At 46.9% G+C, this 25,095-nt stretch overlaps 1 protein-coding gene across 2 annotated transcripts in view; it reads right to left on the bottom strand.

The window, feature by feature from the left end:
- The window catches only part of ARMH3 (armadillo like helical domain containing 3), a 772,183-nt gene that overhangs the window by 427,975 nt on the left and 319,113 nt on the right, over positions 1-25,095 (bottom strand). For both annotated transcript variants that reach the window (XM_085606447.1, XM_085606449.1), the window contains one exon: positions 9,220-9,295. In XM_085606447.1, the coding sequence (XP_085462573.1) occupies positions 9,220-9,295 (76 nt within the window). The remainder of the gene's footprint in view (positions 1-9,219; positions 9,296-25,095) is intronic.

The following is a 25,095-nucleotide window of genomic DNA, read 5'->3' as shown; positions in this document are numbered from 1 at the left end:
GCAGTGGATTCTGCAAGTAGCGATAAGCAGCATATAACCCACCCACAAAGGGGAGTGTTCTCACCTTGCTGACGTGGTGACGAGACATGGTGACGCAATACTACCAAACTGCTAAGATGTTGAGTAGTGCGCTCAGGCCATATCCTAGGAGTATAGCCCACCCACAATGTATTAATGTGTGGCCTGGTACTGCATGTTCCGATTTTATGGTCAACTGTCTTGGGGCCAGAACAAGAAGGCAAAAGATGGAACGCTGAGAGTAACTTTGAGTTGCAAATATAAATATAACCATTCAATCCTTAAATGTTTAGAGAGGATAAGCACAGATTGGGGTCCTTTAGCTCGTAGTGTGACTCCATTTGCCCCAGTGCTCTCTAGCAGTTCAGGCTGGACTGTTCCTTTATTGTAGGACCAAGAACAATTTGCTTAAATTTGGTCCCTTGCAGTAGCGGCACAGAGTACATAGAAACGGTGTATTGAGATGCAAGTAATTACGATGCATGTATAGAAAAAATTCTTCAGGTGACAATAGTGACACAGATTATTGATCTATTCAACTTAGTTGGGGATTTGTCAAGACCATGTTTGCAGCACAAGTGGTCCAAGTCTATAATGTACACAAATAAGTGAGAGGGGGGACTGACAGAGGGTAAGGACCGGGCAACAGCATGGCAGTCTGTATGAACAGTAAATCTGACCATATTTAAAATATCTTGGTGTTCATGTTTCCAGGGAAGAGGATGTGTGCAAAACATGAAGCATGGTCTTTCTACTAAACTCAGACAAGAGCGATTAACAACTGGAATAAGTTCTTGAAAAGTATTATGGGTGCTGTAGTTCACTTTATAAAGAAGTCTCTCCTTAAGATCTTCTACATCATTCATACTACCCACATCTAATTGACACTGATGCCTTTCAACATCACATCAAATCACCACATCATTTTATAGGCACAGAAGGGTCCCAAGGTGTCTATGTCGAAGTTTTAACAATCATCGTTTGACAGTGACCTTGTTATGGTGACTATATAGCTGTGTTACTGGCCCACACATCTGATATTTTGAATAAATGTGTTGTTAAAATCAAGGAGCGTTCCTGCGTTTAAAATTAAACATTGAGCATTTCAGTCCCCTACATATCCTCTATGGTGGACATATTGCAGCGGGGATTCTCCAGCTAGGCAGTGACATGGTGGTCTAGGAGAGTCGAATAACAAGAAAGAAGCCTCTTTGGGTCAGAACATACATGGCGGACGAAGGTGAAAGGTATGGAAAGATTTTCGAGGTTGGATCTCATCGATATATGAAATGGGATTGTTAAATATTTTACTGCATGTGACGGCTGCTTGGAAAGTCAGACTGGAAGCACTAACCAACAAGCAGTGGAAGGAGAAATAAATGGTTCAAAAAGCGACAGCCATCTTTAAAAAAAAGTATTTAAAACCTTTCAACTGACATCCTATATACAACTGCATCTTTGACACATGAAATACTTTTGCCCCCCAACTGTTTGAAGTGTGGTGCCAAGAAGAGAGACTTTCTGCACTCCATGTGGTGGATTGAATATCATTCTGATTTAGTGTTATGGGGAAAGGGAGACTAGGGGGTGCACACAATTTAGGCTCTATTTAATCTGAGTTTGGATCATCAATAGGATTTAGACAAATAAACATGCGCCCTCAACAGATGAGTGACTTATGGGCGTGGATAGAAGCCCTGTTATACCAAGCCAGAACTGCCCAAAACAAACAGAGTCCAAATCTGGGGTCCATGGGAGACCTCTTTTAACACTGACCTAATCTGACTCCTGCTATCAAAATGCACAAATCTCAATATATTTTGTTGTACATATGGGATGCAGCAATTTGTGTCTGAAGAATCATGCGCGGCCACTTATTGTAAATCTAAGCTGCAGTAATGCATTAGCTAAAACGACATGCTCTGATGTCGTAATTTTTTTGCATTCATCAGATATAAATAAAGTGCTGCTTTGCAGGATAAACAGACCGATAAAGATGGAGCAATGGACACCCCAAATTAATGGTATGACACATATAATGCTGTTTTAGTTTATGGTCTCTAAATCTGAAAGGTACATTTAGGCAGGGTTGCATTTAGCCGCTGAAGAAAGGACCTGCCACGTTTTATTACAGAATTCCCAGGATTTTGAAAAATAAAAAGTTTATATTCTCTAAAGAATCAACAAGTCTGCACCTCAGCACATTCACAAGCACGCTGCTTGTCTGAGAACTTCCTACAACGAGGTGTTGCATAGTGGTAGTGCTCTATGTTATTGTCTTCCACTGCATGGCACAAAATAATATTCCAGGGAACGAACGAGATGTGCGATACGAAAATATCAACATAAGCCCAACAGTGGAAATATCAAATGAATGCAATATATCTGCTAATAGATCTCTGACATGTGCTATTCTGGACTTGAATTTTCCACCCAAGATGTAGTAAAAGCTGTACAATTGAACCATTGACTCAGAACCTGAGAAGAATATTGTAATCAAGCCAATCTTCACAAGAAAAAAAAGGACCACAATTCTGAGTGGAACTTTCCGATGTATTGATCCCACATGTGACCACAGTTCTGATGGCTGCCCAAAATCCTATGTGATCAAATGTAAGGAGAACATTAGATTAGAGGTTAAAGTGTCAGCTGTTGAAGTGGCATTGTGTGAAAATAAGATGCTGTAGTAAAGATGCACCCTAATGTACACAAAATGAAGAGATGTGAAAACAAACCATTTATTTTTGGTTACAATGAAGGTTAAAATAAAAAAAAAGAAGGTAATTTTTCGATATCTGAAATTTGAAGATGAAATTCTGGTTCTGCTAAAAAATTTATTTACATAGGGATACAAGTAGAGAAAGTTAGTGCAAGAGCAATTTTAGGGTTGATGTCATTGCTTCGTCATTAAGGCATAGTAAACCTAAAGTGAAACAAAAAAATCTACTTTATGAGTTAGTATACTGTATTTGGCATTGAGGTGTTTCTTTAGTATAGCATTCTTCTTTTTACGTACATTTACTGAAAAAAGAACCCAACATCTCATAATCAATTCTCTTAAATGTTACATTTGAAAGAGCTTAAATGGAGGTTAACCCCGACTGCCATCGACTTTATAACAACAAGCATTTACAATGCAACGGTCTCGGCATTGTTAAAGTTAGAGCTATTGGCATTGCTCATGACATTATGTTTGTTTATGTTTTTGTTTTTAAAACATTTAAAGAAACGGCATTGTTATTTACAATGTCAATAGCGTAATCACTCTCAAATGCAAGACCTATTGCATTTGCACCAACACACAGAGCCACCCACACACAAATAGAGCCACCCACACACACAGAGCCACCCACACACACAGAGCCATGCACACACACAGAGCCACCCACACACACAGAGCCACCCACACACACAGAGCCACCCACACAGAGCCACCCACACAGAGCCACCCACACAGAGCCACCCACACAGAGCCACCCACACAGAGCAACCCACACACAAATAGAGCCACCCACACAGAGCCACCTACACACACAGAGTTACCCACACACAGACAGCCACCCACGCATAGAGCCACCTACAAAAAAAGCCACCCACACAGAGCCACACACAGAGGCACACACATATAGAGCCTCCACACACACATAGAGCCACTCACACTTACACAGAGCCACACACACAAAGCCACACACACAGAGCCACACATACATACACAGAACCACATACACAGAGCCACATACACACACAGCCACACACACACACACACACACACACACACATACAGAACCACACACACATACATAGATCTAGACACATACATATTGATTTTGGGAGCCAAAGCAGAAGTGGCATCGTTGTTTCTAGATCTTTGCATTTATCACTAAAAATTAAGTTGGCAGGTGTGCACCACAAACATTTTAATCTTACCTTCTCCGATTTGCATCATTTTCGTAACACAAAACCAGCACAAAATGTTTGTGAATCGTGGACAAACACTAAACTATCTCATAACCAGGGATGACTTGGCAGATATGCTAATGTTTAAAAATAACAGCTTCTAGCGTGACCGGGGCAGGCACGAATCTCTGAATTCCAAAGCGGAATTGGATTAACGAGGGGGAGGAGTTTATACGGACTCTCGCCTCCAGCATCAAACAAATAACTGAAACTGAAGCAGAAGAGCACAGCTGATACAAGCCTTCGCCGAGTCATTCGTACAATTGAATCGCATTAAAGATATCTGAGGGTTAAGTAAATGGCCAGCAATCACCGATGTGTCGTTTTTGTTCAGAATCCAACTTGTAAACAAGTGCGCCTCATATACAACCTACCGCGTATAATGCTCATCACTTACCATCATTAAGTTATTTTTTTAACTATAAGTATGTTTTTCATGGAGAACATACAATGCAAACTTTACACAATGCACCGAGGCACTCCCGTTTATTTTTGCCAGACAAGAGACGCGGGTCAGAGGAAGACACTCAGGTAATTTGGGCAGGATCACACAACAGAAGCAACGAATTTGCAAACCCGGATCTCTGGTTCCGAAGAGTGCAGTTTAGTTACCAGATCACTTCTTCTTATAATCATACGAAACGGGCAGACACGCTGTATTTTTGAAGACACGAAACGTGAGGGTTGTTCCGTAAAAGAGGACTCAGGTCAAAGCTTCTCCATGCACCCTACTCACTGCCGGCCGACACGCTGCGGGCCCCCTTCTACCAGCGACATACCTTTCCACTGAGTGACTGACTATAAACATGCAAAGCACGTACACATAGCCACTGGGTCCGTGCACACCAAAAGTACAAAAAAAATCAGAGTACATAATTAGGTGCACGTGACAGCCCAGACTGGGATCCAGACAGGGAAAATGAGGTGTGAGGTGGCAGCAGCAGATTCAGAAGCAGAGCATAAATGAAGTGAACTGAGAGGAGTGTGCAACATCGCTCACCTCCGCTATGGTTCAGAGCAGGCAGCTTCAACACTCTGAGGCGGGGGTCGGGAGGGGAGCGTGTTGCCCAGATTTGTACAGCAACACTGTAATATCACAATCCACATTGCAGGCGCATGCACAGCACCGTTGTCTTTTGACAAACCAAAATGACCTGTTATGAAAATACCGTTCAGCATTAAGTCAGAGACAGGTGTAGCCAGGACTTCCTTTACCTAGTAAGAGCGCAAATGTGCCGAATTTGGTTTTCATTCACGGTCGGGCTGACAGTCTGTGGAGTCGCGACGTTTGACAAGTTTTTTTCCCCGAACGGCCAGTAAGTGCTCTGCTAGGGGTTCATTGGGTGGTAGTAGCGGTTTCGAAACCTATCAGGTGCACGGCAGGAGGTTCAGTGCTCGTCCCTTTGGCCCTGCTTCGTGATATCAATGAAATGATCCGCCGCCTTGTCACCTGCGACTATCCGCTCACTCGGCATCCTGCTCGCGATTCTTGGGCCCAGGGTCACAGAGGGAAAGTTCAGCCTACACGTGTGGGGGAAGAAGAGTACTCAATGATGTTAGCGCAACGCAAGCACGCACCCGCCCGCTCCTGCACTTTGAGCCGGCACCAGAAAAGATCCAGGAGCAGAGACAGACGCGCGCGAGGAAGAGAGCAGATATCAGCTGACCGCCGCTGAATAGAAACCACACTACTCATTATCCAATATGTGCAACATACTAGAGACGAGGAACAAGACGCTAATGAAACCCGCATTAATTTGTTCTGCAGATTAAACTTGTGCAGGCAGCGCCAACAAAGTAATGAATAGCGCGCGCCTCACTGAGTCAATTCAACTGGAAACGCCAGCGACAAACATCTGGAAGAGGGAAGGTGTATGAGCTGCCTTTGAGCCGTGAACCTTGCCAGCGCAGAATAAGGCGGCATGTAGCGCCTCGTACTGAAAGGAGGCAGCAGGGGGAGGGAGTCGCCATGAAAACCACCGCCTTTCTCCGAGGTCAGCCAGAAATGCCTCGGAGAAACGCAGTGTCGTTTTCAGAATCGGGGCGTGTTTTTCTTTCTCTCCTCTTGCCATTGGCTGGAATGTTTACATTCCACAGGAGAGAAAGAATTGAAAAAACACGCCCCCGAATCCGAAAAAGACGGGGCTTGTTTGGAGAGACAATGCTCTTCTCCAATGGCTGACCAGTATTTTAGAAGTCAGCCAATGGAGAAGAGGTAAAAAAAAGGGGCGGGTTAAAGCCCCACTCCAAAACATTAAATCTCGGAGCTAGACTGCGCAAGCGCAGCCTTCGAGCCGAGACCTAAAAAGGACATTTGTGGGAAGAGATTCAGCTGCCATGACCGCACTGAATTAAATCTGAGCTCCTGTTTTGTTTTTCTGCTTCCCTTTCAATCAACAAACAGAAAATTATACAAAACATAATGGGTCTATTATTACACAATGCGATTTGGCACAGTGCTGAAGTTCCAATTAGGCTTTTTGGAATATATACAGATCAATGCTAGTGTGCCAATGCTTGCTTAACTAATGGTTTTGTTTTCCTCAATAACAAAAACCTACAGTGCTCTGTAAAGCACTCCAGCATGTTTATATCAAAGCCTCTCTCTCCCTTCAATTAACCCCTTGGAAAAGTCTCAGATCTTGAAAGGCCCCTTTTGGGATTATATAAATTTGCATATAAATTGCACAAACACACACATCAGAATGTGACAGATTGTGCCACAAAACGGTGAGCTGCAAGATGCAAAATGAAGCAACGGCCTCACGCACACTCAATCCTTTATCGTTCTTTTCAAATTCTTGGTTAAAGATACATACTAAGAAACCAAGTCCATCAATGTGTTAAATCTCGTTTTATCATAAGTCATTAAGAATAACCTTCGAGGGGGAGGAGCCAAGATGGCGGACGGACAGGACGTCTGAGCTCCCGGCTCCGCAGCCCGTCTGCTGTTTACATGACATCCTGATCTTTAATCCTGCCTACAGCGCGAGCAAATGTAACCACGAAGGCGCTGACACTTTCCGCATTCCTCCGATGTCCCCGCCGGCTTTTTTGGTCGAGGATTCATAGAGTTTGCTGACTTTGGACTTTGCCCACGCACTCTGGCCCGACCACCGCCACCGGACACCGCTTATTACGTACGGTGAGACGACCTGGGGCCGGACCGGCGCCTGGGGAAATGTGACCGGCTGTGGAGTGGGCGGCTTGGCGGAGCCTTCTTCGCGACGGAGAGAATTCCTGTATGATTGGGTCCGGGCTGGCGAACCTTCCTTTGTCATGCTACCAGCGGTCAGAGCGGTATCCGTTTTAGAGCGCCCACCACCCGCATTGCTACACAGCCGAGGGCTCTCACATCGTGTGAACCCCGTATAGCGAGCAGTATCTCTTCTTGCCTTAAATGCTATTCCTCCGTCCAATGGAGTCACCCTCACCTCTCCGATGTGGGCTGACTGCAAAAATGGTGGCGGTGCCGGTCTACCTCGCCGGAAAGACGGAAGCCTCCATATCTTTGACGCAGGCTGCCCTGCCTACTGTCGAGCTGGAGGGTGTCCCGGCGGCGCCTTTGCATACTGCCGACATGCTGAAGCGGGGAGCAGACCTGACCTATAGTGATATCCTTCTAGCCCTGGAAGACTTGGGGGCGACACTGTGGAAAAACACTCGAGAACTGGAGCGGAAGATCGATGTCGCTATGCCATCCAGGGAACTACTGCGGTTGTCTGACCCCCCAATGCCTCTCATTCCCTTCGAGGCGGATACAATGTGGCGACAGGGGGATACTGTGGAACGTCCTCTCCCTGGCTACAGTGTCGAGTGTTCTTTTAATGACAAAGTTGCAGATACAAAGCTCCCTTCCACTTTACAAGCTGAGACTCTGCCTCTGCAAGTGTTGCCACGGCTTCCTCAACATCGCCGGAGTGTGTGCCGTTCTGTGGGGAAAACTGTGTTGGTCACTATCGATGTGGTGATGGTCTATGATTGGGAACTCTCGCTTCCTCTTCCTCTGCGTCTTCTGTGCCGGGAGCGGCCATCTTGCTCCTTTGTTCTGCCTGAGATACACTCCCAGCGGTGGCCATGCTTGGTGGGGTTTCAGCGTTCTGGCCAGGGCTGATGTTGCCTCCCTTGATGATCCTGCCTGACCGCCTGGCATGACCCGGACTAGAATATTTGTCTATGTATCTGATGTGCCGCATGCGTGTAATTTGCTATTGTTGATTGCGGGGGTGGATCTGTGGGGCCGCTTAGGATCGGGCCAGGGCTGGGCGATTTCCATTAGTTTGCTGTACGTATTGGCGGGCGGGGACTAGGATGGGACTGCTAATTATCTGATTTATTCGCACATTTGGAATGGAGTCTCCCCACCTGCTGCTTTGCTTGCTACTTCAGTTGTGCTGATGATATTCAGGGTGGGGGATGCTTATGGGGCTGGTGGTGACCGGGAGTATGTAAAATTTCCTCCTCCTGCCTTCTCTGGGAGTCGGAGACTGGGATGTTCTTTCCCACTCTCCAGACTCTCTTTCTCACTTGGGGTTCTTTTGGGGCGACGGGCATGCCTATTGGGGGGGGTGGGCCGTGGCCTTCCGCTGGTATGCAGGGTGGGGGGATGGGATGTGTTTTATGTCTTTTCTTTGTCTCTATGGCCCTCTTTCTCCTTCTTTCTCTCTTCTTCTTCGGTTTCTTTCTCTTCTATGTTTCTTTGTTTCGTCGGGGTTCAGTGTTAGTAGGGAGTTTATTGTGTTCTATCATTCTGTGGTATAGCGTTTGCTCTTAGTTCCTGGATGGTGGCCACCTGTTCCCTTACAAATGCCTTCCTATATAACGCCTCCTTCTGGGTGCTCCGTGAATGGTGATGTCTCTCCTGGTCAGTGATCAGCTTCGACTCTTTTCGTAGTTCACTACATTGTACTCGACAAAATCATAAAATTAAACCTTTTCTTATCCTGACATTATTGTTCTATGTTCTACACGGTACTTTTCACTCAGAGATTGCTTTAACGGCGCTCTGCCCAATTGGTTTTTCTTTTTCCTTTTTCTTTTATCCTTTTCTGATATGTCATAGCGGCCGGCCCCGAGGGGTTGTAGGCAGACGCTGTGTATTGTGCATTTACCAAAATAAAGGTTTTTAAAAAAAAAAAAAAAAAAAAAAAAGAATAACCTTCAATGCAGAATTTGTATAAATCAATACAGTTTGAGTATTTGGCGCAAAAACAGTTTGTTAATTGTATAACACAAAGACTATACCTGTGCCAACACCGTGATGAAGTTCCTGTTTAAATGCACTGCTTCATACAGGGCTAAGAGAATTGCCTCGTTGGTTCTAAGAGCAAATAGAAAAACACGGTGAAGGTACAAACAGAGAAAACGAAACAAACAATTTTCATTCTTCCACATTTCTCTGGATGCTCAGGTTGCAAATTTCCATATTGCTTGGTAGCGACAATAAATATGGGCCAATAAAACATGGCATCAAGAGCAACTGAACTAACAAACGCACATTTCCCCGTTTAATTCTACAGTACAAAGATCAAAATCTATCTTAATACCACAGCACAATGAAATGGACTAGAGCAAAACACGTTTGGCGCCTCACAAATTGTATGTTACAATAACTTTACATCGCAATCCAATTCAATGTCAAGACTGGAGGGGAAGACTACGCTTTCCTTCTTCGCTTTATTGAGCAAGTTACTTACATTCGGTAACGCCTTATCTGGTACCGACTATCTAGCCGCAAATGTATTACCTCCGAATTATCCCCAGGCGTCTGACTGGATCCAAAATGTTTTTTGGGAACAGTACCCCTGCACACCAGTAGATGACATCGTTCGGCTCCATGTGGCATCGTCACCATCGTCCATACTGGGAGTGATGTGCGCAGTGCCTATATAGGTGCCACCCAGGCGTGCTGATGGCAGTTTTTCTTTTGCAACTGTCCAAGCCAGGACAGCAGAGCCAGAAAGAACAGTGACCGCTGGTGTGGAAAGCTGGGACCCTGAAAGGGGATAGCACTGCCCCTAGAAATCTGTTCGTGGAGCAGGGAGAATAGGTGGGTCGGTAAGGAATCTGCAGATAGATAGAATCTCAGTGTTACCAAATTCCTTAGCTTAGAATAAAAATCCAAGCAATACCTCCTCATAGGTGGGTCTGTGAAACTGTTTCACACTAAAAAGTCCTGCAGGACCCACTGGGCAAAGAGCCCGTCCCGACGGACCGGACTGTCCAGGCAGGAGTATTTTGTGAACTTGTGCAAAGAGGCCCTCATTGCTGCCTGGCAGATATCTAGTAGCGGGAGTACACTGTTAACGCAGTGGTCGCAGCCTTAACTCTTCTGGAATGAGCACATAGTCAACAGGTTGCTTCTTGCCCAATGCGTAGCAGATCTTAATGCAGAGCACGATCTATTCAGAAATGGTTCGTTTTTGCAGTCTTTTCCCTTCAGTGCTCCAACATACCCCACGAAGAGTTGGTCATCCACCCGGAACTATCACGTGTGGTCAAGGTAGAATAACAAGCTCTTTTTAGGTCCAGGGGATTAAGTCACTCCTCTTCCTTAGAGGTATACGGCACAACGTAAAAAGGAAGCAGGGTGATGGACTGGCCTACATGAAAGGGAGTGATGACTTTCAGCAGAAAGGAAGATCTAGTGCGCAGGACCAGCTTGTTCAGGAATGGAGGCCTGGATGACAAGGCCTGAATCTCACTGACCCTCTGGGAAGATGTGATCGGCACCAGGAAGGCCGTCTTGATGGTAAGGAACCTGAGAGGACAGTTGAACAATGGTTCAAAGGGAAAGCACATCAGAAAAGTTAGGACTAGATTAAAGTCCAACTGAGGCCTGATGAAGGGCGAAGGTGGAAACATGTTGCAAACCTTTCAAGAACCTATTTACAACAGAGGATTTGAAGAGGGGACCGCAGAAAGGCTGATTGCAGAATGATAGTCCTTTAAGGTACCCAAAGCAGAGCCCTGCTGGGCAAGAGAAAGGATAAAGAGAAGAAGTGAGAGGGGAGCAAAAATAGGTTCAACCTGTTTCTCTGGGCACCATGCCACAAACTTGCCCAACGGCAGGCGTATATAGTCTTGGTGGAGGGATGCCTGGTTGCCAAGACAATACTGTAGACTACGGGCGGAAGGTCAAAAGCTGTGAACTGCCACCACTCAATCTCCATGAAAAAAGTTGGAGCGTTGGCAGGTTTGGGTGGAGAACCTTACCCTGCTGCTGCAACAGAAGATCCTCCCGAAGGTGCAACAGGATCGGAGGACTGATGGCCATGCTCAACAGCTCGTGACACCAAATTCTCTGGAGCCACAAGGATGACTTGGGCCTGGTCGGTCCTGATCTTCTTGAGTACTGTGGGCGGGAGAGATGTGAACAGAAAGGCGTACAGGAGGCCAGCGCTCCACTTGAGATCAAAAGCATCCCAAGCAAGAACCGCCTTGGAAACTCCAGCATGCAGAACTGTTGACATTGCGTGTTCTCGATGTGGTGAACAGATCTAACCAAGGCTCTCCCCACTGCTGACAGAGACCTTGCACCACCTCCAGATGGAGACATCATTTGTGCTCCGCTAGGCATCTTCAGGCTGAGTTTGTACGCCTAGTGTTCAGAGAGCCCGCCAGGTGTTGAACCACCAGGGATATGCCCTGATGTTCCAGCCATGTACAGAGATGCAGGGCCTCTTGACAAAAGGTCCACAACTCCGCCTACCATGTTTGCTGCAGTACCACATGGTGGTGGTGTTGTCCGTGAACCCCCAGGCTAGCTTTCCCTTGATGGAGAGTAGAAGGACTTTTAATGCCAGGTGGATCGCCCAGAGCTACAGAAGGTTGATGTTGAGTCTCTGATCTCCAACTCTCCCAGATGGCGACCTCATCCCAGCACTGATGAATCAGTCACCACGGTTAGATCTGGTTGGGGAAGGGTCTGCCACCCAGTGCCACCCAATCACGGTTCGTTAATCATCACTAGAGATCTTTTGCAATTCCCTCACAGATCTGGACCATGACGGAGAGATTCCTCGGATGCTGCGCCCACTGGAACTTCAGATCCAACTGCAGAACCTGAACATGCCAGCTGGCATGTGTCACAAGCAGGATGCCATGAAGCCCAGGAATCTCAAAGTCAGTCTCAGAAAACCAGGATAGAGGCTGAAACATTGGTATCATAGCCTGAATATCCTGGACTTGCCATTAGGGAGAATAGAACCGAAATTGAACCGTGTACAGAACAGCTCCGATTAAAGGGAGCATCTGAGAGGGAGCCAGGTGTGACTTCTAATCGTTGATAGTGAACCCCAGCGAATGCAGGAGGTCTGCCGTTGTCTGGAGGCGGCAGATGACAGAATAAGGCAAGCCCGGTTTCAACTGCCAGTCATTGAGATAGGGAAATACTGGTATCCCTGACCTCCGCAGATGTGCTGGAACCAACGCCATCACCTTAGGGAACACCTTAGGGGCGCTGAGAAGGCCAAAAGAGAGCACGGCAAACTGAAAGTGTTTATGGCCTACCGTGAACCTCAGGTAATGCCTGTGGGCAGGCAAGATGGGAATGTGTAAGTATGCACCCTGCAAGTCCAACATTACCATCTAGTCTCATGGGTGCAGGCCAAACAGAACTCGAGTAAGCATGAGCATTTTGCATTTCTCCTTCTTTAAGAAGAAATTCACAGGGCGCATGTCTAGGATAAGACAAATGCCTCCGTCCTCTCTGAGCACCAGAAAGTAGTGGGTATAACTACCACAACCTACTTCAGCCATTGGCCCCCTATCAATGGCTCCTTCGGCAAAGAAAACCGCCACTTTCTGGGGGAGCAAGAAGAGATGGTCCACCATCAGCCTGTCACAAGTAGGTTGCATGGCTGGAAGGGAAGTCACGAAGAGGAGGGAGTAGCCCCTTCGGACAATATGAAGAACCTAACGATCCGATGTCAGTATGGAAGGTGCCAGTACATCCTGTCTCCCACTAGGTGCCAATGATGGTAGGGGGACAAAACTAAAGGGGTAAGGAGGCTGCAGGGGAAGTGGGGAAATGGCCCGACCTCTGGCTGCCCGACCCACAGGGTCTGTGGGTATCACGTCCTCGGCCATGCAGAAGCTGGGAAGCCTGAACGCCGTGGTGGGCGGGCAGGTAGAGACATGGCAGGAAGACCCTTTTGTGGCCATGAAAGGAGCGAAAGGCAGACAGGGGTTGGAGAGGGGCCATGGAAAGACCCAAGGACCTGGCTGTAAGTCTGCTATCCTTGAAGAGCTTCAGCATTGAGTCCGCCATGTCGCCAAAGATCAAAATGCAGGCCCATAAGTGACACTGGGATATCGCCAGAAAAAATAGTTGTTCTCAGCCAGGTTTGGCGCTATAAGGCCACTAACGAGGAAACTGCTCTGCCCAGCGAGTTGGCTGTGTCCAAACCACTTTGGATCGTGAACTTGGCTGCATCTCTCCCATGTGTAATAGCTTGGAAAGTAGTGGCTGGGCCTCCTCCAGGACCATGGGCAGCACCTGAACAACCGAATCCCACAGTGCATTGGAGTAATGGCCCAAAAGCCATAGTGTTCACGGATTGCAGTGCCAGTCTGGTGGAAGAAAACAATTTCTTTCCTAAGGTATCCAGCCTCTTGGATTCCCTACCCAGTGGAGTGGAAGGGAATGTGTCAGGATTTACACAGGAGGTGGAAGCTTGGACCATAAAGCTCTCTGGGGTATGATGTTGCGCAAGGAAATTGTGGTCCCCTGGGGCGTAGATGTGGCGGGCAATCATCATGTTGAAAAGCAGCCCCTATGCAGGGTTCGGACCAAACCCTAATTGGGACGTCCGTGAGGGCTTCATTAAATGGTCGTTCTGAGGGGGTCACTCCCCATTGAAGCACCTCTGTCAAGACGTTAGTCTTGACTGCAACTGAGGGTAGTCTAAGGTCCAGGACCTCGGTTGCCATTCTCACCACCACAGCAAAAGAGGCTCCCTCCTCCGTAGCCATGGTAGGAGGAGAGACCATGCCAGTGTCTGGGGAGGTGTCAAGTCCACTGGTGTCTGCCAATTCCTTACAGCAGTCCATGTTAGGGTCTAAGGGCTGGTATTTTTCAGGATCCAGTCACCCTTCTCAATCTTCCCTGAGTCCCAGCCTACAGGAACAGGACTTAGGCTCCAGCCTGGAAGGCATGGCTCCACTCTGTGCTGGAGCCGGCATTAGACGATGACCCTCCAGCTCCGTGTCAGAGTCTGGGATGAGAATGGGGACGGTGCCACAGGAGGGCACCGGGAGCGTCGGCATCGAGAACAGCACTGGGGAAGGTCGAGGTGGTACAACTGGCACTGGTCTGGATCCATCCGTGGACCCAAGGAGCCTGACTTGAGCTGGGAATAGAACTGCAGCGGGCCCGAAGGCGGGACAGAAAGAATGGGGAGCCCAAATATAAGGTGCATGGCCTCACAGAACTCATGAAGTTGAGTGGGTGCTGCTCCGACTCCCGGAAACTCTGGAAAGTGCAGTGGTGGCCCAGGCACAGGCTCAACAGCAGAGCCAGGCCTCACATGATGATACTCGATCATTGCATTGGATGACTTCGACAGACAGGGCTAAGTTGAAGACCTCTTCAACTACTTACTTTTTTTTTTCTTGTGGGACTTACCCGAAGGCAACATCGAATGCAACAAGTATCTTAGGCTCCATGACCATTCCTGGAACCTTCCTCTCGACTGGGATGGAGACCGTTGCGGCATTGCAGGCAGAGTGACAAGGAGCTTGAGCTAGCTTGTGATACCAAACTCTCCAAGACTAGTCTGGAGCCACAAGGATGACTTGGGCCTGGTCTTTCCTGATCTTCTTGAGTACTCTGGGCAGGAGTGGTGTGGGCTGTTCTGAAAATGGACAATGTGCCGGTCATCAGTTATATCAACAATCTCGGGGGGACGAGGACCAAAGACCTTGAGGACCTGGCCAGGAACTTCTGCTACTACTGCCTGGACAATTACATCTCTGGGACAGCGGAGTACTTTCGGGGGAAGGCAAAACAAGTGGCATCATTGGCACTCCTCCCACCTTCCAGACGCAAACCTGTGGAGGCTGGGCCCTCAAGTATTCACAACCATTACAAACAGATGGGTTCCTTTCTCGTGGACCGGTTTGCCTTGAAGCTGGACCATCGAGTGACGAGGTTCTTTAGCTAGAGATCAGTCTCTCAAACAGTGGCGATGCATACGTTTCTACAAAACTGGAGAAAGGTTACATGACTCCCCTGTTCTGGATGATTTCAAGGGCTTCAGCCCAGCTGCCGAGACAGTAAGCAGATGCAGTCATGGTGACTCCGCTGTGGAGATCTCAAGTCTGCTTTTTAGTTCTGATGGAACTTTCTGAGAGTCTCCCATCAGTCTGCCCTTGTTCCTGAGTCTTCTTCTGGATTTCTCCCAGACTCCACAATGGATCGTTTGAGCTCAGCGCCGTCACTTAATTATCAACACCAGCACATATGACTGTCTGCCACATCGCGGCACGGTTTGTCTATTTTAGAGATGAGAACAACAACAGTTGTTTATTAATTTAATATACATAAAACATGACTAAAACCGGACCACCCTAGCCATTCTTATAGCATTGGGGGCCTGGAACAGTCTGATTCATCACACTTGTAGGAGTGTGATGGTTAATTGCTGTGTTGGTATGGTTTTTGGCAGCGCTTGCAGGGGCAATGGGTGGTGCAAGCTGCAATGGCCTCCTGACGAGGGACCTGGGAGGACATTTCTGCTAAACTAGCCATACTTTTGTTTCTTTTGTCCTGTAGAAGGCGCACTGACGTGCGAGCCCTCAAACCTACAGGTAGAGTATTTTCCCCGGACGGGCTGTGTTTTGCAACCTGTAGTTGGACTATGTCCAATTCTAGGATAATTTCCAACTCTGCTTTCAAGGAATTCCCTACATTGTGTGTGGTGAAATGCTTGAAAGCATATGAGGACATGAGAGACAAATTATTCCCTCTGGGGGAACAGCAATTGCGTTAACTATTTAGAGCGGTTCCTTACCCACTGCTGCCAGGGTCACTGGAATTATGCAGCGATTTTCGCATAGTTATAGATTTACCGGATTTGACACATAATTCATCATCTGCTGCTGCATAATCTGTACATTTTGTTTCTAGCTCAAACGGTTCAAACTTTATTGAAAATGTGACAATACGTGGTATTGTACAGTTGAAGGCCTTTGCAAAGCTGGACTGGTCACCTTTCTGTGCTAATTGCTATATTTGGGTGATAAACTGGTACTAATAAGGTGCAACCAATGTCCAGAGAATGTTACTAAGTTTAAAAATGACAAAATGATGATGTTACACTATTGCAAAATGTGTTGCATTATGCCACATAATTGGCCTTTTATTGCTGCATAATTTACTCAACCCTGCCGCATAATTAGACCCTCTCCTACCACTTAATTCCAGGGGCACTGACTATAGCATGGCGGGTATATTGGGTCATGCAGTTCGCCGGTATTGATACAAACGTGTTTGGGGCTCACTCCACTAGAGGGGCTATGGCCTCAAAAGCTTTCGGTCTAGGCGCCTGTCTAGAGGAAATTATGAATGCTGCAGATTGATCCTCTGATTCTATGTTTAATAGATTTTGTTTTAAGCCATTTGTGGCTAAACTGGTGGTGAGCAAGCTATAATCTAGCTTAAACCTCACCTCTTGTCCTGACATAGAATCTAAAATTTCCTAGCTTTCGTAACAGAAAGCTTCAATTCTATTAAGGACACGGAGGTCAAGATTATCCCACCCAGCGAGAATCCTCTATTCTTCTCCCCATTAACAGTACGTAAATTAGTCGCTGTTGGTGTATATTCAGGAAAATACCTCTACTTAAGGGCATTGGGATGAAACATTTTTCTACTTGTCATAATTTATTGGACTTTATATATCTTGTGACTGTTTGGCACAGCAATGCATTTGGGCGTGTTAAATATTGTGGATTACATTTCAGTTTATTTTTTTGATAGGAGTTGCTAACTTCAAACAGGAGTCAAGAAAAATATTCGGTGGCATGACTCGCATGGAAGGTGGCATAGGACTTGAAGTGGACTCCTGGGTCCTGCATAGAAGATGTTATGCTAAATGGTTCCTAGGAGTTTCTGGGAAATTTAGTTTTTCAGTATGCTTTGTAATTACTGCTGTTTTGCCAAATATGTAATAAAGTGAAGGAAGAAAGCGCAATCCTCGCCTTTGTGTACATAATCAAACTGAACATTTTGGTTACAAAAGCTAAGATATTTTATCAGGAGACCTCTTCAATATAATTTTACAGTATTGTACAAATGTACCCCTTGCATTCTGTTTTTTTTTTAAAGAAATGACATGGCTTACCGTATATGCAGATACTCATAGTGTAAAATTCCATTTATTACCATTGTTGAGAGAGGAGATGGGCATCATGACCCACTTTTCGTCAATCATAGTCTCCCCCCCTCCAAGACTCAACAGTGCAAATAAATAGAAACCTCACTGAGCATATTTTGCTCTCTCTATTTTATATGCACAAGTTACTTACTTGTGTAAAGATATATCTGTAAGAGACATTAGTTAGTGATAGATTCCTTACCTTAGAATATCCCCAGGCGTCAGGCTGGATCCGGAAAGTTTTCATCAGCAGTACACCTGCGCGTCGGCAGGGGTCGCTGTGCGGCTCGCGTAAGTCGCTGGCGTCGTATTCGCCGAGATGACATCATCGGAGCTACTTAGACGCGCCCACACGCGCTGACATCAATTCTGTACACGACTTTCCGTGCCAGGAACGCAGAGCCATGCCAGACACCGACTACTGGTGCACTAGAACAAGGGCCCTGAAAGGAATGACCTAAACCCTAGAGAACAGTTCGCAGAACGGGGAGGATGGGCGGGCGGTGAGGAATCTATCTCTAACTAATGTCTCTTACAGATATATCGTTACACAAGTAGTAACTCGTGCATCTGAAAGAGACACGTTAGTGATAGATTCCTTACCTTTGAATACATACCCAAATGTAAATGTAAATGTAAATGTACAGATATTTATATAGCGCAAATCACCAACCGGTCTCTAAGCGCTTGCTTAGGGAACCCGTCCTGGTATTCCCCTGTGAGATAACCCAGCAGGGCATCCACAAGGTGAAAGCCAGGCATCCCGCCGCGAGGGGCCATTGTGGAGATTAAGCAAGCTATTGCCCAGAGTCGCAGAGTGTGAACCCATGAATCGAGTATGCACTGGAGTGAGAATTATCGAGTCCATGGACAATTTATGGACTCAAGACCCAGCCGAGCCGGGAATTGAACCCTGGTCCCGGGCTGACCTCTGCTTCCAGGTCTGCCTACTCTAACCAGTGAGCCACACTTCTCCACCCAAGCAATACCAACCCCGGTGGTGGGTCTGCGAAGTGAGATTACACCAGAAAGTCACGGAGAACCTAACGGCCACAGAAGCCGTCTCTCCGGACTTGACTGTCAAGGCAATAGTGCTTAGTGAAAGCATGGAGCGAGGCCCACGTAGCTGCCTGACAGATATTTTGCATGGGGACACCGCATCCTAATGCTGTAGTAGCTGCTGTGGCCCTGGTAGAAATGGCTCGTAGCCCGACCGAAGGTTCCTTTTTAGCTAGAGAGTAACAGGCTTCAATGCACAAGACAACCCATCAGGAGATAGTGTGCTTGTGCACTGCTCGGCCTTTCTTGGCGTCCACGTAGCCAACAAAGAGCTGGTCATCCACCCGCAACTGTTGTGTGTAGTTGAGATAGAATGAAAGCGCATGTTTTGGGTCCAGATGGTGGAGCCTCTCTTCCTCCCTGGAAGGATGCGGAGGCGGAAAGAAAGTGGGCAGAGTGACTGTTTGTCCGATATGAAAGGCAGTGACTACTTTCGGCAGAAAGAAGGGACGGGGTCGAAGCACAATCTTGTCCGGATGAATCTCCAGGAAAGGAGGTTTACAGGAAAGCCTGGAGCTCACTCACACGCCTAGCGGAGGTGATGGCTACCAGGAAGACAGTTTTTAAAGTTAATAACCACAAAGGACAGTTATGAAGCGGGTCAAAGGGAGCACACATTAAGTATGTGAGAACCAGGTTCAAGTTCCACTGAGGCATCAGAAAAGGAATAGGAGGGAAAAGGTGAGTAATGCCTTTGAGGAATCTATTGACAACAGGGGACTTGAAAAGAGAGGGCTGATCAGGCAGCCTAAGAAAGGCTGAAAGAGCAGAAAGGTAGCCCATGATAGTGCCCAGAGCAGAGCTCTGTTGGGCCAAAGAAAGAAGGAACAATAGGACCTCAGAAAGAGGGGCAGAAAGGGGGATCTACAGCTTTTGCTGTGCACCATGCAACAAACTTGTTCCACCGACAGGTGTATACAGTTTTAGTTGAGGGACGCCGGGATTACATTACAGACTTCAGGAGGACAGTCAAATGGAACCAACTGTGCCGCTCAATCTCCACGCAAGGAGGTGGAGGCTGGACAGGTTCGGGTGGAGGACCGCCCCCTGGTGCTGCGACAGAAGATCCTCCCGAAGAGGCAGTCGGATCGGGGGATCCACGCTCATACTGAGTAGCTCGGGATACCAAACTCTTCGAGCCCAGTCCGGTGCTACAAGAATAAGTTGGGCTCGGGCGCGTCTGATCTTCTTCAGCACTCTGGATAGAAGTGGTATAGGTGGAAAGGCATACAACAGACCACAACTCCACTCACGACGAAAAGTGTTTTCGAGCGAGTGCCGCCTTGGAAACTCCAACGTGCAGTACTTCTGACATTGCGCGTTCTCTGCGGCGGCGAATAGATCTAACCAAGGTTCTCCCGACTGTTGAAAGAGACCTTGTGCACTTCCGAGTGAAGACGCCATTCGTGATCCATCAAGCACCGACGGCTGAGTTCGTCCTCCCTGGCGTTCAAAGAACCTGGCGTTCCAGTCACGTCACGTCCAGAGGCGCAGGTCCACGACCCCACCCCGCCTTGCTTGTTGCAGTACCACATGGCGGTGGTGTTGTCCGTGAACACCTGCACTACCCGCCCCTTGATAGATGGAAGGAATGCTTTCAGTGCAAGTAGGATCGCCCTGAGCTCCAAAAGACTGATATGGAGCTTGGACTCCGCCAGAGATCAGAGGCCTCTGATCTCCGCCTCTCCCATGTGGCCACCCCATCTCAGGAGGGATGCATCCGTCACCACTGTGTGCTCCGGTTGGGGAAGGGAGAGGGATCTGCCGCTGACCCAACGCTGGTCCATGAGCCACTACTGCAAGTCCTGTGCAGTGCCCTCAGAGATCTGGACGTAGTCGGACAGGTTTCCCTGATGCTGCGTCCACTGTAACTTCATGTCTCACTGCAGAGCCCGCATATGCCATCTGGCATGATTGATCAGCAGGATGCAGGGGGCCATGAGGCCCAGCAGCCGCAGGGTCTTCCTGATCGATACCCAGGACAAGGACTGAAAGATCGGAATCATAGCCCGAATGTACAGGACTCGCTGCTCGGGAGAATAAACCCGAAACTGCGCCGTGTCCAGAACTGCTCCGATAAAGAGGAGTTTCTGAGAGGAAATCAGATGCGACTTCGGCTCGTTGATGGAGAACCCCAGCAAATGCAGGAGGTCGGCCGTAGTCTGGAGGTGGGAGACGACTGCCTGGGGCGATCCCACCTTCAACAGCCAGTCGTCCAGATAGGGGAAGACTGAAACCCCTGATCTGCGCAGATGAGCTGCGACCACCGCCATCACTTTCGTGAACACCCGAGGGGCGCTGGTAAGGCCGAAAGGGAGCACGGTGAACTGAAAGTGCTTGTGGCCAACCGTGAACCGCAGGTAACGCCGTTGGGCTGGTAGGATGGGAATATGAAAATAAGCATCCTGCAAGTCCAACGCTACCATCCAGTCTTAGGGGTCAAGGGCAGACAAGACCTGAGCAAGCGTGGGCATCTTGAACTTCTCCTTCCAGAGGAAGCGATTGACGTTCTAGGATAGGACGCAGGCCCTTGTCCTTCTTTGGAACCAGGAAGTAGTGGGAATAACAACCATGACCTACTTCTGGTGTTGGAACGTGCTCGATGGCCCCCTTGGCCAAGAGGGTCGTAAATTCCTGCTTGAGAAGTGGAAAGTGACCCCCCGACATGCGGTGGTACTGTGGTGGCATGGCTGGAGGGGCAGTCTCAAAGGGGAGGAAGTAGCCCCTCCAGACTATCTGAAGAACCCACCTGTCCGAAGTGATGGTGCGCCAGTGGGGTAGGTGATGGCGAATCCTGCCACCCACTGGCGTTTGGTGGGCCTGAAACACTGGACTAGGAAGGTTTTGAGGAGGTGGCGGCAGGGACAGTGGTGGACTGATCCGTCCGCTGGCCCCGTATCCCACTTCGAAGGGCCCTACGACGACGGCTGCGCTGAGACTGTGACTGTGACTGCCCAGGCCAGCGGGTCTGAAAGGAACGCGTTGGGTACCTCGACCTTGACCTCTAAAGGAGCGAAAGGCAGACCCCACGGGAGCGCGCGTAGTGGCAAGACCTAAGGACTGGGCTGTAGCCCCGGAGTCTGTAAAGCGTTCCAAGGTGCTAGCCGCTTTGTCACCAAAGAGGCGCACGCCATCAAAGGGCATGTCCAACAAAGTGTTTTGGACATCCCTGGAGAAGCCAGTGGTTCTGAGCCACGCGTAACAGCGTAGCGCCACTGTAGTGGAAATCGCTCTGCCTAGGGAGTCTGCTGTGTCAACGCCACAACGGATAGTGAATTTTGCAGCATCTATCCCCTCTGCAATAGCTTGGGAGAGTACCGCTCGAGCTTCCAGCGGACACAGAGGCAGCACCTGTGCTACAGTGTCCCAGTAGGAATAGCGGCCTAATAGGCACGCAGTATTCACCGCCTTTAACCCGGAACTGGCAGAGGTGAAAATCTTTTTCCCAAACTGCTCAAGTTTTTTTGTTTCTTTTTCCAGAGGTGCGGAAGGGAATGCACTGGGAGAGGCAGAGGCCTGGAGAACCAGACTCTCAGGCGTTGGGTGTTGCGTGAGAAAACTGAGATCGCGTGGGGCCGGGCGATGGCATCGTGCCACACTTTTATCCACAGGAATCCCTGTGTTAGGCTTGATCCAGGTGACCCACCATCCCCTCCACCGTGTCCCGCGACCAGTGAGGGGTAGACGAAGAGCGACATCGCTTCTTCGACTTTTTATGGCGCTTTGACTTACCTGTCCCCTATTCCGACGAACGGTGGTGTCGGCCCCGCGACCTGTCTCTTGACCTTCCATGGGAGTGGGATTGTGAGCGTTGCGGAACCCAATACCGGTCCTCCAACAACTTTCGGGAACGCTCCCGCAAAGCCTTCAGCGCCATGGCCCGACAATCGGGGCACACCTTGGGGTCAAGGGCGTGCTCCAAGCAGAAGAGACAAATCATGTGGGTCAGCCACCGACATGTTCCGACTGCAGCCCCGACAGGACTTAAACCCGGGCATCTCTACTGCACCAGAAGTCGAGAACTCGACAAAACAAGAGAAACAAGTCTCAGAAATAAAGTTAAAATATTAACTAGGAGTACCGCTCTCTCTCGGATCTGCACTTGCTGGCACGGAAAAAGAAAGAACTGACGTCAGCGCGCGGGCGCGTCTAAGTAGCTCCGATGACGCCATCTCGGCGAATACGATGCCAGCGACGTACGCGGAGCCGCACGACGACGCCTGCCGACACGCAGCGGTACTGCTGACGAAAGCTTTCCAGATCCAGCCTGACGCCTGGGGATATTCTAAGGTAAGGAATCTATCACAAACGTGTCTCTTTCATATATATATATATATATATATATATATATATATATATATATATATATATATATATATATATATATATATACACACACATACATATTCTCGAATGCTGCTTCACTCAGTTCATCCTTCCAGCTACGGACCACGTTTCAGTGCTCAATCAGTAGTTTATTCTTTAGTCGGCCATGACGCGTTTCAGTCCTTCCTGGACCTTGATCACATGACATACATACATATACATTTTTCTCAGGGATTTTGTAGAAATGCTTCCCTCATATATAAAGGATACTGGCCACTTTTTGAACAAACTTAGGGAGATTACATGGGACAGTGAGTATTGTTTCATTGTGATGGATATATGCTCCCTATACACCAGCATCAACCATGAAGATGGCCTTAAAGCTACAAAACAATATCTCGAAAGCAGGGATGTGAAATTTAATGAACATAACAAAATGTTGTTAACCACGATACATATATGCTTGAATAACAATTATTTTTTGTTCAACAAAGAAGTCTATCAACAACTACGAGGTGTGGCGATGGGAGCATGCTTCTCCCCCAGCTATGCATGTCTTCATGTAGGCTGGTGGGAGGAGCATGTCCTGAACCACACCCTGGGAGATTTACACATGTCAAACATAGTAAGATGGTGGCGCTTTATTGACGATGTCTGTATAGTGTGGCATGGCACCATTGAATCCGCACAAAAGTTTGTTGACACTATCAACGTTAATAATATTAACCTGGAATTTACAGCAAACATCAGCAAAGAGAGGGTAGAGTTCCTGGATGTTGAGATATATATTAACAATAATACTATATGTACAACATTACACAGAAAAGCAACTGCGGGAAATTCGATTCTCCATGCTAGTAGCACCCACCCTAGACATTTGATCAAGAGTATTCCCTATGGGGAATTTCTTAGAATTAAAAGAATTTGCAGCAACGAACAAGATTTAACTATTTGTCTAAATGAATCAGTACAAAGATTCTTAGCAAGAGGTTACAATATGCATGATTTAAAAACTGCATTAACCAAAATACAGAGCGCTGTAAACACAGCTATAACAAACATTGAGAAAGATATCATTCCTTAAAGTATAAATATTGAATCTCATAAAGAAAAATCATCGGTCAGACTAATAACTATGTATAGTTGTCATCATAAACAGGTCAGAAGTAATTATTACTAAAAACTGGCCTATTTTAAAATCTGACATTTCGTTATCATCAGAAATACAAGATTCTCCATCTATCACTTTTAGAAGAGCACCCTCTATGAGGGATGCACTTGTAAAGACTAGTTCAGAAGTACAAGAAAAAGTAAACTGGTTAACTAATAAGACAGGTTTTCATAAGTGTAGCTCTTGTAGGGCATGTAAATTCGGTATCAACAAAACTGAGTTTTTAGACGCTTTCTCCACAAACACATGTAAAATCAAAGGGCAGTTTACATGCAAAACTGACTATGCAGTCTATGTTTTAGAATGCACTTGTCAATTAAAATGTATTGGCAGTACAAAACTCCAAGTATTTAATCGTATTCTTCAACATCTACGGGCTACTGTTAACTCTGATTCTAGCTACCCTGTGGCCCGACACTTCAAATTAGTGCATCAGAATAATTTGAATGATCTCAAATATTTTGTAATAGATGCCGTACCGAAATCCACCAGAGGTGGTAACAGAGAGAAACAATTACAGAAACTGGAAAGCCAATATATTGTTCAATTAGATACTAAAATGCCGAACGGTTTAAACACTGGGGAAGATTTCCATAACTTTTTATAGGTATTTTATGGATAGTTTTATGCATTTTTACAAGTATATATTTTTTTAAATATTTTGTGGAAGTGTAGAAATTATTTTATAAATATTGTACCTCCAATCTGCTGCTAAACTCTTGATCGAATAACTAGAAGATTATTAACAACTATTTATGACAATGGTTTTAGGATTGATGTTTTAATCGTGTGCGGATGGTTTTTTATGTGGGCTACGATCTTCATTTTATTGGATTTTAACTAGTTTTACTTAGTTTTACTGGTTTTTATCTGAGGTTTATGAGGTGGGTGGCTCTATTGATTGCTGTTTGCACGTGGTTTTTTTATCTTTATTTATAAACTATTGTTATGTACTGTATTGTTAAATAGCTTTAGAGGAACTGAAAAAACTGAGTAACAAATATGATATTCGCTGAAATAAATTGCTATGAATTTAATAATTTGTATCCAAGTATTAATGTTAAATTTAAATGGGGAAGCTCCCGATTTTTTGCACTAAGACACTGATTTTTTTGCACTTAGCACTTTATATTAGGAAAAAAATGAATTAATATACATTTGCGGACCAATGCAATGTGCCTCTTA

The sequence above is a fragment of the Triturus cristatus genome, chromosome 1_2 (assembly GCF_964204655.1).
Source record: "Triturus cristatus chromosome 1_2, aTriCri1.1, whole genome shotgun sequence".
NCBI classification, from domain to species: domain Eukaryota; kingdom Metazoa; phylum Chordata; class Amphibia; order Caudata; family Salamandridae; genus Triturus; species Triturus cristatus.
Note: the sequence above shows the minus strand (reverse complement) of the source record. Positions and strands in the feature narration are given on the sequence as shown.